General features: G+C 45.2%; 2 protein-coding genes across 7 annotated transcripts in view; one reads left to right on the forward strand and one right to left on the reverse strand.

Annotated features, from left to right (window-relative positions):
* drc4 (dynein regulatory complex subunit 4) overlaps positions 1-12418 on the reverse strand; it is a 33314-nt gene extending 20896 nt beyond the window's left edge. For both annotated transcript variants that reach the window (XM_078400831.1, XM_078400832.1), the window contains exons 1-3: positions 12306-12418; positions 7457-7549; positions 6808-7005 (exon numbers count right to left, since the gene is read on the reverse strand). In XM_078400831.1, coding sequence (XP_078256957.1) covers positions 6808-7005; positions 7457-7549; positions 12306-12308 — 294 coding nt within the window. In that variant the 5' untranslated portion in view covers positions 12309-12418. The remainder of the gene's footprint in view (positions 1-6807; positions 7006-7456; positions 7550-12305) is intronic.
* The window catches only part of dbndd1 (dysbindin domain containing 1), a 44833-nt gene continuing 31423 nt past the window's right edge, over positions 6584-19993 (forward strand). For 2 of the 5 annotated variants that reach the window (XM_078400837.1, XM_078400839.1), the window contains exons 1-2: positions 6597-6745; positions 17175-17249. Coding sequence is in view for 2 of the 5 variants with exons in the window: in XM_078400833.1 (XP_078256959.1) it covers positions 6726-6745; positions 17161-17249 (109 nt within the window). In the remaining 3 variants the exon portion in view is untranslated. Of the gene's footprint in view, positions 6746-17160; positions 17250-19993 lie in introns of all 5 variants that reach the window. The other 3 variants (XM_078400833.1, XM_078400834.1, XM_078400838.1) reach the window with 3 other exon arrangements.

Below are 19993 nucleotides of genomic sequence, written 5' to 3' on the forward strand. Positions count from 1 at the left end.
CTTCAATGATGCATGCAGAGTAGATTTTCTGGACTATTGGATGTTATTCCTATTAATACCTCACATTTTCACATAATTATTTTTAAATGTTACATTTTCCAGTGACCACACTATGTTTAAAAAACACATGAACAACAGGATTCTAGGCTGTTTTAAGAAAGCGGGACCTCAGTGAGGTGGAAGGGAGCATGGGAACTGGGGACCAAGTGTGTCAGAAGGGAGTGTAGGAACCAAGGTCCCAATAAGTTGGAGGAACCGGGGCCTCGGAGAGTCAGAAGAGAGCACAGGAATTAGGGTCCCAGAGAATCAAGAAAGGAGAGTGGAACTGGAGCCCCAGTGAATTGGAATGGAGCACAGGAACTGACGCCCAGCTGAGTTGAAAAGGATCATAGGAAACATCACCCAGGTGGAGCCAGATGGTAAACCCTTAAGATTTCCAAAGAGTTGAATATGATTTCCAAAGAGTTGCTTATGATTTCCAAGGAGTTGGATAGCACATTAGCACATTAAATGACTTCTGGTCATAGAAATCAACTATAAAAAGGGGCTTATATCGTTCACGGATCCTGGCAAAAATGGAATCCAGCAAAAAGGGGAAGCATTAAAAAACTGCTAGAAAGAAACTAATAAAAGATTAATAAAGGAATTTGAAAAATAAATTCAAAAGCAACATTAAATATTTTATAAATATTTAAAAGGAAGAATTACAAATGGCAATATGGGTTCATTATAGATTCATTTAAGCATGGTTACATTGGATATTAAGAAAATGAACATTTATAATTGGCCACAGTAATGAATAAAGTTAAGACGGCAGAAAAGGAGTCAGAATACCACAAGTACAATTGTACCTTAAAAATCTCAAAGAGAAGAACTTAATGAATTTAATATAACAAAGAGATGATGGACAAAATAACTGGAGATAAGATAGACAAATATTCAGCACTCTTTAGTTTCCACTCCAGAATGTGGAAATAGGTGAGGAAATTGCAGATGAATCAGTCAATGCTTTTAACAAGCCTTGAGATTCAAGAAGTGTGTCTTTGCATTAGAAATTTTCAAATGCCAGTGCACAAGCAGATAAATCCATGTTAACCACAGGTTAAACTGAAAGTTAAACCAGAGGTTTGACATTGAATGTGTCACACAGTCAGAGTCATACAGCTGGAAACAGCCCCTTTGGCCCAATATGCCCATGCCGACCAAGAGATCTTGTACACCTTTACAATATCACCCCTCATCCTCTTGCACTCCAAGGAATAAAGTCCTCGCCTGCCCAATCTCTCCCTATAGTTCAGGCCTTCAAGTGGAATGTGGGATGGAACTAGAATCTCTAATCCTTAAGAGGGAGTCTAAATATTTGACCATGTATGAACAGTCAATGTGGAAGTGATGGATGGGCCACTACTAGCTAAACTAGTACATAATCTTACTGCCGACAAACACACTAGAGCTGAGAGGAGACAGAGGGTAGTGGTGGAAGGATTGAAAGCCTATGACCAGTGGTGTACCATGGAAACATAGCAAAATAGGTGCAGGAGTAGGCCATTCGGCCCTTAGAGCCAGCACCGCCATTCAATATGATCATGGCTGATCATCCAAAATCAGTACCATGTCCTGCTTTTTCCCCATATCCCTTAATTCCTTTAGCCCCAAGAGCTAAATCTAACTCTCTCTTGAAAACATCCAGTAAATTGGCCTTCACTGCCTTCTGTGGGAGACAATTCACAACTCTCTGGGTGAAGTAGTTTTTCCTCATCGCAGTCCTAAATGGCCTACCCTTTATTCTTAAACTGTGACCCCTGGTTCTAGACTCCCCTTACATCGGGAACATTTTTCCTGCATCTAGCCTGTCCAATCCTTTAAGAATTTTATATTTCTATAAGATCCCCTCTCATCCTTCTAAATTCCAGTGAATACAAGCCCAGTCGACCCATCCTTTCATCATAAGTCAGTCCAGCCAGCCCAGGAATTAACCTGGTCAACCTACGCTGCACTCCCTCAATAGCAATAATGTCCTTCTTCAATTGAGACCAAAATTGCACACAACACTCCAGGTGCAGTCTCACCAGGGCCCTGTATAACTGCAAAAGGACCTTCTTGCTCCTAAACTCAAATCCTCTCGCAATGAAGGCCAACATGCCATTAGCTTTCTTCACTGCCTGCTGTACTTGCATGCTTAATTTCAGTGACTGATGTACAAGCACACCCAGGTCTCGTTGCACCTCCCTTTTCCTAATCTGACACCATTCAGATAATAATCTACCTTCCTGTTCTTGCCACGAATGTGGATAACCTCACATTTATCCACATTACACTGCATCTGCTATGCATCTGCCCACTCACCCAACCTAACCAAGTCACCCTGCAGCCTCAAAGCATCCTCATCGCAGCTCACACTGCCACCCAGCTTTGTGTCATCCATAAACTTGGAGATGTCACATTTAATTCCCTCGTATAAATCATTAATATATATTGTAAATAACTGGGGTCCCAGCACCGAGCCTTGCGGCACCTCACTAGTCACTGTCTGCCATTCTGAAAAGGACCCATTAATTCCTACTCTTTGCTTCCTTGCTGCCAACCAGTTCTCTATCCATATCACTACCCTACCCCCAATACCATGTGTTCTAATTTTGCACAGTAATCTCTTGTGTGGGACCTTGTCAAAGGCTTTTTGAAAATCCAAATACACCACATCCATTGGCTCTCCCTTATCCATTGTACTTGTTACATCCTCAAAAAATTCCAGAAGATTAGTCAAGTATGATTTCCCCATCATAAATCCATGCTAAACTTGACCGATCCTGTCACTGCTTTCCAAATGCGCTGCTGTAACATCTTTAACAATCGACTCAAGCGTCTTATCCACTACCGATGTAAGGCTAACTGGTCTATAATTCCCCGTTTCTCTCTCCCTCCTTTCTTAAAAAGTGGAGTTACATTGGCTACCCTCCAGTCCACAGGAACTGATCCAGAGTCAAGAGAACATTGGAAAATAATCACCAATGTACTCTGGGATGCAGACCATCTGCCCCTGGGGATTTATCGGCCTTCAGTCCCAACAGTTTACCTAACACCATTTCCTGACTAATGTGGATTCCCTTCAGTTCCTCCCTCCCACTAGATCCTCGGTCCCCTAGTATTTCTGGGAGATTGTTTGTGTCTTCCTTAGTGAAGACATAACCAAAGTACTCGTTTAACTGTTCTGACATTTCCTTGTTTCCCATTATAAATTCACCTGTCTCTGATTGTAAGGGACCTACATTTGACTTCACTAATCTTTTCATTTTTACATATCTAAAGAAGCTTTTAGAGTCTGTTTTTATATTCCCCGCAAGCTTTCTTTCATGCTCTTTTTCCCCCCTCTTAATTAACCCCTTTGTTCTCCCAGTCCGGTCTGCTGCTTCTTCTGGCCAATTTATATGCCTTTTCCTTGGATTTAACACTATCCTTGATTTCCCTTGTTAGCCACAGTTGAGCCGCCTTCCCCATTTAACTTTTTCGCCAGACAGGGATGAACAATTTTTGGAGTTCATCCATGCGGTCTTTAAATTTTTGCCATTGCATCTCGCCCGTCAACCCTTTAAATATACTTTGCCAGTCTAACCTAGCCAATGCTCGTCTCATACCTTCAAAGTCTCCTTTCTTTAAGTTCAGGACCCTAGTCTCTGAATTAACCATGTCACTTTCTATCCTAATGCAGAATTCCATCATATTATGGTCACTGTTGCCCAAGGGGCTTTGCACAACAAGATCGCTAACTAATCCTTCCTCATAACACAATACCCAGTCTAGGATGGCCTGTCCTCTAGTCGGTACTTCTACATATTGGTTTAAAAACCCATCCCGTATACATTCCAGTACCGGAGGGATCACTACTGGGACTCCTGGGACTTGTGATCTATATTAATGACTTTGATTTGAATAGGAGGTTTCAATAGTAAATTCGCCAATGATGTGAAAGTTGGTTGTGTTGTGGATAATGAGAAAGGTTGTCTGGGGCTACAGCAGGATATAGATCAGACAGCAAGTTGGGCGGAGCAATAGCAGGTGGAATTTAATCCTGATAAGTATGAAGTAATAGCTTTGGGACTTATACAGTAAATAATAGGGCATTGAGGAATGTTAATGGTGAAATGTACCCTGAGAGTGGCAACAGGGGGATAGAAAAATGAAGGATATGTATGGCGTGTTTTCTTTCATAGGTCAGGCATAGAATGTAAAGGTTGGAACATTGTGTTGAAACTTCACAAAAGACAGGTTCGAGCACACTTGGAGTATTGTGTGCCGTTCTGATCACCACACAACAGGAAAGTTGTGTGTTAGAAGGAACTGTAGATGCTGGTTTAAACTGAAGATAGACACAAAAAGCTGGAGTAACTCAGCGGGACAGGCAACATCTCTGGAGAGAAGGAATGGCTGTGGTTGTGATTCAGAGTGCAGAGGAAATTGACTAGAATGTTACCTCGTTTAGTTGTGGGGAGATTGGATGGTCTGAGTTTGTTTCCATGAACAAAGGAGACCGAGGGGTGCTGTTGTAGTATAAGAAAATAACTGCAGATGCTGGTACAAATCGAAGGTATTTATTCACAAAATGCTGGAGTAACTCAGCAGGTCAGGCAGCATCTCAAGAGAGAAGGAATGGGTGATGTTTCGGCCAGTCTGACCTTTCTGTCATGGGCCTCCTCCAGTGCCATAGTGAGGCCCACCGGAAATTGGAGGAACAGCACCTCATATTTCGTCTGGGCAGCTTGCAGCCCAGCGGTATGAACATCAACTTCTCCAACTTTAGATAGTTCCTCTGTCCCTCTCTTCCCCTCCCCCTTCCCAGATCTCCCTCTATCTCCCTGTCTCCAACTATATCCTTCCTTTGCCCCGCCCCCCTGACATCAGTCTGAAGAAGGGTCTCGACCCGAAACGTCACCCATTCCTTCTCTCCTGAGATGCTGCCTGACCTGCTGAGTTACTCCAGCATTTTGTGAATAAATACCTTCGGTGCTGTTGTAGTGGTATATAAGATTGATATGAGGCTTTGTTAGGATAGTCAGAATCTTTTCCAATGGTAGGCGTATCAAAAATAAGAGGACATAGGTATAAGGTGAGAGGAAGGAGTTTTAAAGGAGATTTGAGAGGATAGATTTTTTTGCACAGAGCCTGGTTAATATTTGGAACTCGTCACCAAAAAAGGTGGTACAGCCAGATACAATCACGCATTTAGAAGACATTTTGAGAGACACTTAAATAAACAAAGCATAGAAGGAAATGGACCCAATGCAGGCAAATTGGATTAATATGTATGAGTAAAAGATCAACATAGAAGTAGTGGACAAAGGGCTTGCTTCTGTGCTGTACAACTCTGACAATTTTAGCCTTGTGAAATAAGGTAATATCGTGAAATAAATTTGTGTATAAAATCATGAGAGGAATAAATCAGGTAGATGCGCAGAATCTCTTGCCCAGAGAAGAGGAATCGAGGACCAGAGGACATAGGTTCAAGGTGAAGGGGAAAAGATTTAATAGGAATCTGAGGGGTAACTTTTTCACACAGAGTGGTGGGTGTATGGAACAAGCTGCCAGAGGAGATGTTGAGGCTGGGACTAACCCAACGTTTAAGAAACAGTTAGACAGGTACATGGATAGGACAAGTTTGGAGGGATATGGGCGAAACGCAGGAGGTGGGACGAGTGTAGATGGGACTTTGGCCGGTGTGGGCAAGCTGGGCCAAAGGGCCTGTTTCCACACTGTATAACTGACTCTAAATAGATTGGTAAATAGCTAGGAGGTTGGATACAAGGCACAGTACAAATAAACTTTCTGCAGTTAATGTATGGCAAGTGGTGTTCTTCAAGAATGTGTACTAGTGTCTTAACTTTTCACCTTATACATTACTGATGCTGATGAAGGAGTCAAACATTGAACAACTCCAAACTGTAAAAAAAAAAGATACTTACATGCTTATGTGGCCAATGACTGAAAATCAATATCCAGGTACAAAAGGTAACAAATCAGAAAATGAAATATTAACTACTGAGCGATAGAATTCAAAGTAAGGTATTGTAAACAGCCAGTTTGGACTTTATATTAAGTGCTGGGCATCAAATTTCAAAAAGATATATTATCATTGGAAAGGAATCCTTATAGGTTCTCCAATTGATATGTTAAATAAAAAGAATTAGTGATTAGCAAAAATAGGGATTTTTTTTTTCTCCTGGAAGAATCCTGGAATTTTTGAATGAGATATGCCATTAGAAGGCAACACTTTTTCATATAATTGGTCATGGAATAATATATTTGCTTCCTCCCACAAAAGAAAAGAAACCTACTGAATTAAAATGTTAAAAACTTGAGAAATGTATTACTTTTTTGTTGGTCAAGGATACACAAGACACAAGGACAAACAAATAGAGTTCAATGTAGAATTGTTGTGCAAGAAAGAACTGCAATTGCTGTTTTAAATTGAAGTTGGACACAAAATGCTGGAATAACTCAGCGGGACAGGCAGCGTCTCTGGAGGGAAGGAATTGGTGACGTTTTGGGTTGAGACCCTTCCTCAGACTGAAGAAGGGTCTCGACCCGAAACGTCACCTGTTCCTTCTCTCCAGAGATGCTGCCTGTCCCTTTGAGTTACTCCAGCATTTTGCGTCTATCAACCGAATTGCTGTGATCTAATTACTGTAAAGGTCAAAACAAGTCTGGAATCATCAGCCTCTGTGATTTGTTGGATGTGGAGCGTGGTGGAGTGGTAAGTCTTCTTATCTCTGCATGTTAATTTTCTTAATGATTTTGTTGAATTCCTCCCCTTACCTTAATTTCCACCTGGTGCCGTTCCTCTGCATCTTCCATTTCTCGGTCTTTGTTCCTCAATTCTGACTTCCTCTCCTCCAGCTGCCGCTTTGTGATGTCCCAAAATGTATGGATTTTATCGCGCTCGAGCTGAAAGTAATTCCGTTCTTCACGTTCTCTGTCAAGCTCTTCACGTAGCCGCACAATATGTTCTTCCAACTGTGAATAGTCAAAAAATAATTATTTTAACCACTGACACACTTGAACTATTGAAGATAAATAATTGTGGCAACTCTGCTTTATCATTCCTAAGCCTCCCCCTTGAAACAGTTATTCAATTAGTGCCCCCCCCCCCCCCCCTCATCCCCCCTCATCCCATGCTCTTATCCATGGTCTTTCAAAGCACCCCTTTTCAATTATTCATCCAATTCACCATTGAAAGTCAACATTGAATTTGCTCTCACTGCCTTTCAAGAAAGGGACAATAAACTAAAGTTCTTGTTTTCACATCATTCCTCATCCCCTTTTTCAAAATGCCTTTCAACAAATGTAATCCTACCTTCTAAGATTGGACTCAAACTACCACCATGTGATTTAACAACAAACTGATTGCGCAACAGATAAGGTTCAAATGAATCTTCATTTCACAGAACATGAGAATATTTATTACCTGCTCCTTCGGCATATCCTCTGTGGAAATGCCATCGATAACTGTTGGTATTTTTGCCTTCTTGCCTGCTTTTCCTTTTTTCTTTTTTGGTGCCTGTTTAAAGGGAAAGTTTCATAAGCATTACATTTGTTTTGATGTGAGCAATTAAGTATGCCGAAACCTTCAGGTCAAATTTATATCATTCACTTTAAGACCGAGAATATACTGCGTTTTCTCAAGAACGACCACATCCGTGATCCAAGTCGTGGCAGGTAATTCCAACTAGGGTACAACACAAAGTGCTGGAGTAACCTGGATGGTCAGGCCACATCTCTGGAGGACATGGACAGGCAATATTTTGGGTCGGGACCTTCTTCAGACTTATTGTAGTGGGGGAAAGTAAGGGAGTTGGAGGTGGGACAAAGCCTGAAAAATCATAGTAGGAAAAAAACTGCAGATGCTGGTTAAACTCGTGGGTAGACACAAAATGCTGGATCAAGCAGCATCTCGGGAGAGAAGGAATGGGTGACGTTTCGGGTTGAGACCCATCAGTCTGAGGAAGGCCGGTCTTCTCTCCCGAGATGCTGCTTGACCCGCTGTGTTACTCCAGCATTTTGTGTCTACCCTGGCAAATCATAGTTGGATACGGGTGAGCAGATGGGGAGGGGCTGACAGGCAGATGGTATGCGATGGTAAGAGATGAAAAGGGATCAAATGGATGACAAAAGAGGAACAAAGGAAAAAAAAGCTATAGGGATACAGGTGGAAGGGGATGGGGTGGGGTGGAGAGTGGGATAGTGGGACAATGGGTGTGCACCGTGATCAGGAAGTACAATACAATACAATACAATATATCTTTATTGTCATTGTACCCAGGGGTACAACGAGATTGGGAATGCGCCACCCATACGATGCAATAATTTAAGTAATTAACAGCAACCCAACGAAACGAAACCATTGTAACAGTTTTTTAGACAGGGTAAAGTGCAAGTTGATCTATGCGTTGTGGCCATCCGGCTCAGCAGGACCGGTTCATAGCAGCTATGGCCCTGGGGATGAAGCTGTTCCTGAGTCTGGAGGTGCGGGCATAGAAGGCCTTGTATCGTCTGCCCGATGGAAGGAGTTCGCACAGACTGTTGCAGGGGTGTGAAGAGTCTTTGTGGATGCTGGTGGCTTTTCTGAGGCATCGTGTGTTGTAGATGCCCTCCAAGTCTGGTAGCTGTGTTCCGATGGCCCTCTGAGCTCTATGGACTACCCGCTGTAGAGCTTTCCTTTCTGCCTCCGTGCAGCTGAGGTACCACACAGGGATGCCATGCGTTAGGATGCTCTCTATGGTGCAGCGGTAGAAGGTCGTCAGCAGCTGTTGGGGTAGACCAGACTTTTTCAGTGTTCTTAAGTAGAACAGTCTTTGTTGTGCCTTCTTGACCAGCGCAGCAGTATTATTGGACCATGTTAGGTCCTCCGAAATGTGAGTGCCCAGAAACTTGAAGCTGGACACTCTCTCCACACTGTCCCCGTTGATAGAGATCGGGGCATATTCCCCGTTATGTGACCTACGGAAGTTGATGATCAGCTCCTTGGTCTTGGTGGTATTTAGGGACAGGTTGTTATCCGAGCACCAGTCCGCCAGGTTCTGCACCTCCGCTCTATAGTTTGTTTCATCCCCGTTGGTGATAAGCCCGATCACCGTTGTGTCATCTGCAAACTTGACAATGGTGTTGGTGTCGAATGCAGGAACACAGTCGTGTGTGAAGAGGGAGTAGAGCATGGGGCTCAGAACACAGCCCTGTGGTGTGCCGGTACTCAGGGTGATAGTGGAGGACAGGTGCGGGCCCATTCTCACTGCCTGCGGTCGTTCCAGCAGGAAGTCCAGGATCCAGTCACATAATGACGAGCTGAGGCCTAGCTGGTGGAGTTTGGTGATGAGCTTGGTGGGGATGACCGTGTTGAAGGCGGAGCTATAGTCTATGAATAGCATCCTCACGTACGTGCCCTGTCTCTCTAGGTGAGTCAGGACAGTGTGAAGAGCCAGGACGGGGGAGGCAGAGAAGGGTAAGAATGGGGTGGGGTGTTCCCTAATTTGGAAAATTCAATGTTCATACTGTTAAGCTGTAAGCTATCCAAGTGGAATGTGAGGTGCTGCGCCTCATGTGCCATCTGTTGTTTGCACGTGGCCTCATCCTGACAATGGAGGAGGCCCAGGACAGATAGGTCAGTATGGTAATGGGATGAGGATTAAAATGGTTAGAAACAAGGAGATCCAGCCACCAATTCCTTCCCTCCAGAGAGGCTGCCTGTCCCGCTGAGTTATTCCAGCATTTTGTGTGAGGGATCTATTCACAACAGCAGGAGCAAGACTATGTTTGTTAAAGGCAGAGGACATCTCCAATCAGCCACTCGCCCTTTCTCCCTCAAACCTTCAACTGGGTTAGCGGTTAGTACAGTACCTTTGCCTTGAATGCCTGAAGGAAAGGGAAGCAGGACCAGTCGCCACCTCCAAATGGATCCACCACTAGCCACATCTTCCCATCTCCACCCCTTTTCGCTTTCCGCAGAGACCGTTCCCTCCGCAACTCCCTGGTTAAGTTATCTCTTCCCACCCAAACCACCCCCTCCCCAGGTACTTTCCCCTTTAACCGCAGGAGATACAACACCTGTCCCTGTACCTCCTCCCTCCCCCTTCTTCGTTCTCCGACGAGTTTCACTGTCCTTCCGATTAATTGTATTGTTTGTATGTCTCATTGTCACCTTCCCAGCTAACAATGAACCATGGACAGACACAAAAAGCTGGTGTAACTCAGCGGGACAGTCAGCATCTCTGGAGAGAAGGAATGGGTGACGTTTCGGGTCGAGGCCCTTCAGAACCATTCTACATTTCCTTGATCACTGTCTCCTTTTCACACCTTACCCTTACAATTAGTGATAATTTTTCAAAACTCTTTAGGTTCTGGAGTAGTTCCTGAGGACTGGAGGGTAGCTAATGTAACCCCACTTTTTAAAAAGGGAGGGAGAGAGAAAACGGGGAATTATAGACCAGTTAGCCTAACATCGGTAGTGGGGAAAATGCTAGAGTCAGTTATTAAAGATGTGATAGCATTACATTTGCAAAGTGGTGAAATCATCGGACAAAGTCAGCATGGATTTACCAAAGGCAAATCATGTCTGACGAATCTTATAGAATTTTTCGAGGATGTAACTAGTAGAGTGGATAAGGGAGAACCAGTCGATGTGTTATATCTGGACTTTCAGAAGGCCTTCGACAAGGTCCCACATAGGAGATTGGTGTACAAACTTAAAGCACACGGTATTGAGGGTTCAGTGTTGAGGTGGATAGAAAATTGGTTGGCGGACAGGAAGCAAAGAGTAGGAATAAACGGGTCCTTTTCGGAATGGCAGGCAGTGACTAGTAGGGTACCGCAAGGCTCAGTGCTGGGACCCCAGTTATTTACAGTGTATATTAATGATTTGGACGAGGGAATTGAATGCACATCTCTAAGTTTGCGGATGACACGAAGCTGGGTGGCAGTGTTAGCTGCGAGGAGGATGCTAGGAGGCTGCAGAGTGACTTGGATAGATTAGGCGAGTGGGCAAATGCATGGCAGATGCAATATAATGTGGATAAATGTGAGGTTATCCACTTTGGTGGCAAGAACAGGAAAGCAGAGTATTACCTGAATGGTGACCGATTGGGAGAAGGGGAGATGCAACGTGACCTGGGTGTCATGGTGCACCAGTCATTGAAAGCAAGCATGCAGGTGCAGCAGGCAGTGAAGAAAGCAAATGGTATGTTGGCATTCATAGCAAGAGGATTTGAATTTAGGAGCAGGGAGGTTCTGCTGCAGTTGTACAGGGCCTTGGTGAGACCGCACCTGGAGTACTGTGTGCAGTTTTGGTCTCCTAACCTGAGGAAAGACGTTCTTGCCTTAGAGGGAGTACAGAGAAGGTTCACCAGATTGATCCCTGGGATGGCGGGATTTACATATGAGGAAAGACTAGATAGACTGGGCTTGTACTCGCTGGAATTTAGAAGACTGAGGGGGGATCTTATAGAAACATATAAAATTCTTAAGGGGTTGGAGAGGCTAGATGCGGGAAGATTGTTCCCAATGTTGGGGGAGTCCAGAACCAGGGGTCACAGCTTAAGGGTAAGGGGGAAGTCTTTTAGGACCGAGATGAGAAAACATTTCTTCACACAGAGAGTGGTGAGTCTGTGGAATTCTCTGCCACAGAAGGTAGTTGAGGTCAGTTCATTGGCTATATTTAAGAGGGAGTTAGATGTGGCCCTTTTTGCTAAAGGGATCAGGGGGTATGGAGAGAAGGCAGGTACAGGATACTGAGCTGAATGGTCAGCCATGATCATATTGAATGGCGGTGCAGGCTCGAAGGGCCGAATGGCCTACTCCTGCACCTATTTTCTATGTTTCTATGTTTCCATAGCTCTGTGTCTCCGTTTCCCCTGACTCTCAGTATGAAGAAGGGTCTCGACCCGAAACGTCACCCATTCCTTCTCTCCAGAGATGCTGCCTGACCCGCTGAGTTACTCCAGCACTTTGTGTCTATCTTCGGTGTAAACCAGCATCTGCAATGGCCTCCTCCACATCCAGTCGGTTGGAAGGTGTGGTGAATGTGTGGGCACGGCACGGGGCGAGGGCACAATAGACCAGGCCAGGCCTGGTAATGTCCTCTTGATGGGATGTCCCGCAGACGCCGCGTCAGGTTGTTGTCTGACCGACATGGGCGGCCGGCAGGGGAGCCCCAGCTGGACTCAGTGCCCCCGGGGGAGGATGAGGGGAGGATGGGGTGTCGATCTGCGGCATTCCCTCCCGGATAAACATAGGCTACTATCCCCCCGACACCGGCCGCCACTCACCATTTCGCCGCCGCCGTGTGTTTACCCGCAGCACCATGGAGACGGGCGACAGGCGGCGGGCCCAGCCGTGACGTGAGGACGTGATGACGCATAGACTCCTGACACGGGGGGGGGGGAAGTGATGACGCATAGACTCCTGACACGGGGGGACGTGATGACGTGATGACGCAGTGGGGGGCGTGATGACGTGTCACGCAGTGGACTCCTGACACGGCGGGGGGGGGCCGTGATGACGCATAGACCCCTGACACGGGGGGGGGGACGTGATGACGCCGTAAAGAACTCACTGGGGGGAGAGGAAGAGAGGGAGGGAAGGGGCAAGGGGGAAGGGGAAGGAGGAGGGAAGGGGAAATAGGGAGGGAAGGGGAAGAGAAGGAAGGGGAAGAGAGAGGGAAGGGGAGGGAAGGGGAGGAGAGGGAGGGAAGGGGCAAGGGGAAGAGAGGGGGAAGTGGGAGGGAAGGGGGGAGAGAGGGTGGGAAGGGGAAGAGGGAGGGAAGGGGGAAGAGGGAGGGAAGGGGGAAGAGGGAGGGAAGGGGGAAGAGGGGGAAGAGGGAGGGAAGGGGGAAGAGAGTGGGAAGGGGAAGAGGGAGGGGAAGGGGAAGAGAGGGAGGGAAGGGGCAAGGGGAAGAGAGGGGAAGTGGGAGGGAAGGGGGGAGAGAGGGTGGGAAGGGGAAGAGGGAGGGAAGGGGGAAGAGGGGGAAGAGGGAGGGAAGGGGGAAGAGAGTGGGAAGGGGAAGAGAGTGGGAAGGGGAAGAGAGTGGGAAGGGGAAGAGGGAGGGGAAGGGGAAGAGAGTGGGAAGGGGAAGAGAGTGGGAAGGGGAAGAGGGAGGGGAAGGGGATGAGAGGGAGGGAAGGAAGGGGGGAAAGAGGGGGGGAAGAGAGGGAGGGAAAGGGAAGGGAGTGAGGGGAAGGGGGAAGAGCAGGAGGGGAGGGGAGGGGGAAGAAACGTCACCCATTAATTCTCTCCAGAGCTGCTGCCTGTCCTGCTGAGTTACTCCAGCAATTTGTATCAACCAGCATCTGCAGTTCGTTCCTACACAAGTAATGTTTTTTTCTCTCTTGCCAATAAAACTGATTTGTGACTAAACAGATGAGTGAGCCTTTTTCAGCTCTATTAGTCAGATCCTTAAACATGTCCCCTTGTGACACTGCCTCAACTACTTCCTCTGGCAGGTCATTCCCTATCCACCACCCTTTATGTGAAACGTTGCCCCTCAGGTTCTTATTAAAATCTTTCTGACAATAAATAAACGAGAAACAAAAGTTTAGTGTTTGTATATATACACGTACTCACATATACAGTATATATTTACACACATACGTACACATAAAAAACAATGAATAGTGCAATAATAGCAATAAATCACCAGTTCACCTCTCATGTCACTCGCATTGTGAAGCATGACATGTGGAGGCGATTGGACAGATGAGCTAGTCAATGGATTCACAACACTGTATTGACTTGGAAATATATTACTATTTCTTCATTGTCACTGGGTCTAAATCTTGGATCTCCCTAACCCAACAACAAAAAAGGGGCAGGAGGGAAGACTGGTTCTATTCGGAGGACCTCAAAATCATCATGGCGAAAATGTTTTGCGTCTTACAGTATGGCACAGGGAAACATTAGCTCCACTGCCTAGTCAGTAGCTGACATTTGTATTAGTGAAATGAGTGATATTTTCTTTCCCGGGACCTGTAGTGAATCACATTCCCCACTGATCCCAGCAGGTAACGGGATTTGAGGTTTTGCGACTGTGGCTGGTCTTTCTTATATGTTGAGCATGGCAGACTGTCAGCAGATGCAATCGTTAGAGCATAGTACAAACCAGAAACACATATTAATTATAAATTATATAATTTAAGAATATAAATTATATACCTCCAAAAGACTGTTGAATGATATCATTCATGTAGTCTGTAAGGTACATGATGTTTATTAACACATATTAAGTATAAATTATATAATATGAGAATATAAATTATATACCTCCAAAAGACTGTTGAATTATATTATTCATGTAGTCTGTAAGGTACATGATGTTTTAGGTTTCTATTTAAATATGCTGTAATGTATTGACAAATTCATCAAGACTCAGGCCCTTCAACAAACATTTTAAATTTCAATGGATTCTTCAGGTTATCTCAGGAAGCATCTACAATGTTGTAGCCCAGATAAAAGTTATCTATCTCACACGGAGAGAGGTAAAAGTTTAATTTCTACATTCAAAGCCAAAGTTTCCTTGCTCTTTCAAGTTTCTCATAATTATGATTTTGCAACGTGTAAGTGTCATCTGCATAATGCAACTCAATCACTGAGGTTTGGGTAACCTTGGTTAAAAGTGTTGACATCATGGATAAGCACTTTTCCATCAGTTTTGATGAGCTCCACTCCAGATGGAAGTTTATTGAAGGTCAAGTCAATTTCAAGTCAATTTTATTTGTATAGCACATTTAAAAACAACCCACGTTGACCAAAGTGCTGTACATCTGATTAGGTACTAAGGAAAAAAATGAAACATACAGTAGCACGCAAACAGTTCACAGCGCCTCCTCAATGAGCCTCAAACGCTAGGGAGTAGAATTAGGTTTTGAGCCTGGACTTAAAGGAGTCGATGGAGGGGGCAGTTCTGATGGGGAGAGGGATGCAGCATTGCAGTGAGTAGGATTATATTTTGGGGCAGAGATGTGTCTTTCTTTGATACCAGTCAAGTCAACAACCTCTCCCTCAATGTCACAAAGACGAAGGAAGTCTGAAGAAGGGTCTCGACCTGAAACGTCACCCATTCCTTCTCTCCTGAGATGCTGCCTGACCTGCTGAGTTATTCCAGCATTTTGTGATACCAAAGAAAAAGGAGATACTTATTGACTTCAGGAGGTGAGGTGGTGTACAAGCTCCAGTCAGCATCAATGTGGAGATGGCCCAAGGTTTTCAAGCGTCAAAAGCCGCATGCTATCAATTTCTCCTGGACCAACTACATTGAAGCTACAGCCAAGAAAGCACACCAATGCCTCTACTTCCTTAGAAGACTAATGAAGTTCAGCATGTCTCTAACAACTCAGACCAACTTCTACAGATACACTGTAGAAAGATCCTATCGGGATGCATCACAGCTTGGTTTGGTAACAACACTGCCCAAGACCGCAAGACTTTGCAGAGAGTTGTAGATGTAGCCCAGTCCATTACGCAAACCAGCCTCCCCACCCCCGAATCCATCCACACATCACAGTGCCTTGGGAAAGGAGCCAACATAGTCAAGGCCCATTTTCACCCCAGTCATTGGCCAGAAGATACAAAAGTTTGAAAACATATTCCACTGGATTCAAGGAGCATCTTTTAATCTGCATTTTCTCTGTAATTGTAACACTGCAACATTATATTCTGCATTTTGTTATTTTTTTCTTTGCACTGTTATACTTGTGTGTGGCTTGATTATACTCATGTATTATGATTGGATTCATAGCTTACATGCTTATGTGAAACAAATTTTAAATATGCAAGTCAAAGTTGAGGAATACTTCAGTCCCTCTTGGCTGATGGAGTCAAAGAATGTAGTAGGAAGGAACCAGATGCTGGTTTATACCGAAGATAGACACAAAATGCTGGAGTAACTGAGCGGGTCAGGGACTATCTATGGAGAAAAAGAATAGGTGACGTTTCGGGTCGGAACCCTTCTTCAAACTGAATGTAGAAGTGGGGGGATGGGGATAAACTGAAGGCAAGAAAGGGTAATGGTATTGGGTGTAGGTACTGACATGGATAGAAAATTGGTTGGCAGACAGAAAGCAAAGAGTGGGGATAAATGGGTCCCTTTCAGAATGTCAGGCAGTGACTAGTGGGGTACCGCAAGGCTCGGTGCTGGAACCGCAGCTATTTACAATATACATTAATGACTTGGATGAAGGGAATAAAAGTAACATTAGCAAATTTGCAGATGACACAAAGCTGGGTGGCAGTGTGAACTGTGAGGAAGATGCTATGAGGTTGCAGGGTGACTTGGACAGGTTGTGTGAGTGGGCGGATGCATGGCAGATGCAGTTTAATGTGGATAAATGTGAGGTTATCCACTTTGGTGGTAAGAACAGGTGAATGGTGTCAAGTTAGGAAAAGAGGAAGTACAACGAGATCTGGGTGTCCTAGTGCATCAGTCACTGAAAGGAAGCATGCAGGTACAGCAGGCAGTGAAGAAAGCCAATGGAATGTTGGCCTTCATAACAAGGGGAGTTGAGTATAGGAGCAGATTATTAAGGGAATGGACATGCTAGAGGCAAGAAACATGTTCCCAATGTTGGGGGAGTCCCGAACCAGGGGCCACAGTTTAAGAATAAGGGGTAGGCCATTTAGAATGGAGATGAGGAAGAACTTTTTCACTCAGAGAGTTGTGAAGCTGTGGAATTCTCTGCCTCAGAAGGCAGTGGAGACCAATTCTCTGGATGCTTTCAAGAGAGAGTTAGATAGAGCTCTTAATGATAGCGGGGCAGGGGATATGGGGAGAAGGCAGGAACAGGGTACTGATGGTCATGACCAGCCATGATCACGGTGAATGGCGGTGCTGGCTCGAAGGGTCGAATGGCCTACTCCTGCACCTATTGTCTATTGTCATAACAAATCAGGGCTGGCAACAAATAACCTCAGGAAGGGTGGAGCCCACAATGGCCTATTGTTGGCTGGGGTAGGTGTGATAACACGGGAGATACAAGGATGTGAACAGTGGAACTTGTATAACGACTGGGGTGGGGGAGGGGGTGGAGAGGAGCAGTGTTGCAGTGCTAATTTTGTACGTGCTGGAGCTGTCACTGGTTCTGGAGTTCTGTTAAATTCCCTGCTAGTTAAAATTCCCCACTGTTTATTTAGTTTTCTTTTTACAGAGGTGCCGGAGCGGCGTTCCAGTGAGCTTCAGCAGCACTGCAGCCCTGGAGAGGAGAGGGGAGGGAAAGAAGGAGGTACTTGAAATGAGAGAAATCAACGTTCATACCGTTGGGTTGTAAGCTGCCCAAGCGAAATATGAGGTGCAGGTCATCCAATTTGCATGTGACCTTATTTTGACAGTGGAGGGTGCCCAGGACAGAAAGGTTAATATGGAAAGGGGAGTTAAAATGTTTGGCAACCAAGAGATCGTGTAGGCCAAGGCAGACTGAGTGTAAGTGTTCAGTAAAATTATCATCAAGTCTACGCTTGGTGTTGCTGATATACAGTATAAGAGCCCATACAGGGAAAACCAGATACAGTAGATGAGGTTGTAAGCAAGTAAACCTCTGCCTCACCTGAAAATTCTGTCATGGTCCCTGGATAGAGTCAAGTGACAATAGACAATATGTGCAGGAGGAGGCCATTCGGCCCTTTGAGCCAGCACCGCCATTCAATGTGATCATGGCTGATCATTCTCAATCAGTACCCCGTTCCTGCCTTCTCCCCATACCCCCTGACTCCGCTATCCTTAAGAGCTCTATCTAGTGGGGAGATATAATGACATATATACGATATAATGCGGTTGCAGGGGAAAGGCACTGGGGAGTTTGGGTGGGAAGGAATGAGTGAACTAAGGAGTTGCGGAGGGAACGGTCTCTGCGGAAAACAGAAAGGGGTGAAGATGGGAAGATGTGACTAGTGATCCTGTTGGAAGTGGCGAAAATGTCGGAGGATGATGTGTTGTATACGATGGTTAATGGGGTGAAAAGTCAGGACCAGGGGGTCTCTGTTCCTGTTGCGACTGGGGGAAGGGGGAGAAAGAGCGGAACTACGGGATACAGAGAAGATACGTGTGAAGGCCGACTGACTCCCATGGTTATCTTCTTCCCATTTCTTTCCACTCTGCCTCTTGCAAAGACTCTATCCCCTACTCCCAATTCCTCCGTCTCCGCCGCATCTGCTCCCAAGATGAGGTGTTCCATACTTGGACATCCAAGATGTCCTCATTCTTTTGGGAACATGGGTTTCCCCCTTCTATCCTAGATGAGGCCCTCTATGATGGACATCTTTGTGGTTCATCTCTGAGAAAATAAGCTCCCTCCAGTGATTGGAAATTGACACAAAATGAAATGGCTTTTCACAGGGAAATTACATGTTTAATGTGAGTGGTGTTGCTAGATGTTTACATACACTGAACAGTGCTCCTATGATAATTAGTGACAGTGGATGGATGAAGGAAGATTGACCCTTTCGGAATGGCAGGCAGTGACCAGTGGGGTACCGCAAGGTTCGGTGCTGGGACCCCAGCTATTTACGATAAACATCAATGACTTAGATGAAGGGATTAAAAGTACCATTAGCAAATTTGCAGATGATACTAAGCTGGGGGGTAGTGTGAATTGTGAGGAAGATGCAATAAGGTTGCAGGGTGACTTGGACAGGTTGTGTGAGTGGGCGGATACATGGCTGATGCAGTTTAATGTAGATAAGTGTGAGGTTATTCACTTTGGAAGTAAGAATAGAAAGGCAGATTATTATCTGAATGGTGTCAAGTTAGGAAAAGGGGTTGTTCAACGAGATCTGGGTGTCCTAGTGCATCAGTCACTGAAAGGAAGCATGCAGGTACAGCAGGCAGTGAAGAAAGCCAATGGAATGTTGGCCTTCATAACAAGAGGAGTTGAGTATAGGAGCAAAGAGGTCCTTCTACAGTTGTACCGGGCCCTGGTGAGATCGCACCTGGAGTACTGTGTGCAGTTTCGGTCTCCAAATTTGAGGAATGATATTCTTGCTATTGAGGGCGTGCAGCGTAGGTTCACTAGGTTAATTCCCGGAATGGCGGGACTGTCGTATGTTGAAAGGCTGGAGCAATTAGGCTTGTATACACTGGAATTTAGAAGGATGAGGGAGGATCTTATTGAAACATATAAGATAATTAGGGGATTGGACACATTAGAGGCAGGAAACATGTTCCCAATGTTGGGGGAGCCCAGAACAAGGGGCCACAGTTTAAGAATAAGGGGTAGGCCATTTAGAACGGAGATGAGGAAGAACTTTTTCAGTCAGAGAGTGGTGAAGGTGTGGAATTCTCTGCCTCAGAAGGCAGTGGAGGCCAGTTCGTTGGATGCTTTCAAGAGAGAGCTGGATAGAGCTCTTAAGGATAGCGGAGTGAGGGGGTATGGGGAGAAGGCAGGAACGGGGTGCTGATTGAGAGTGATCAGCCATGATCGCATTGAATGGCGGTGCTGGCTCGAAGGGCTGAATGGCCTACTCCTGTACCTATTGTCTATTGTCTATTGACCAGCATGGTTACAGGAGTAGATGTTGCTGGCCTTTCATTTCATTTTGGGTTTCTCTCCAGAGCTTTGGAGCAGGATGTTTACTGAGTTGATTTTTTCTGATTCAATTTTGAGGTTGCATCAGCTGTGATGGTACAAAGTGGAAGTTAGGATGACCCGATTTGGCACTTCGATTCTTTAAATCTGGATCATGAATTACATATGTGGAAAAACCTGCTTGAATGTGAGACAAGGTGATAAAATATTGCTGGCTCCAGCCAAAGCAGGGGACAAGATATTGGAACATTTGATTAATCATGGATCAGCTGTGCTTGAAAATAATTCAGAGGCTCTTTGTGATAATCTTGGAAGTATTCAAGGACTGAAAGGCAGGATTTGCCTGAAGGAGACTGTGGCACCTCGGTTCCTCAAGGTACAACCTGTAATCTACAGAATGAAGGAAAAGATTGGAGACAGTTAGAAAATATTACAGGATTCAGATA

This window comes from Rhinoraja longicauda, chromosome 6 (assembly GCF_053455715.1).
Source record: "Rhinoraja longicauda isolate Sanriku21f chromosome 6, sRhiLon1.1, whole genome shotgun sequence".
In the NCBI taxonomy this organism is placed as follows: domain Eukaryota; kingdom Metazoa; phylum Chordata; class Chondrichthyes; order Rajiformes; family Arhynchobatidae; genus Rhinoraja; species Rhinoraja longicauda.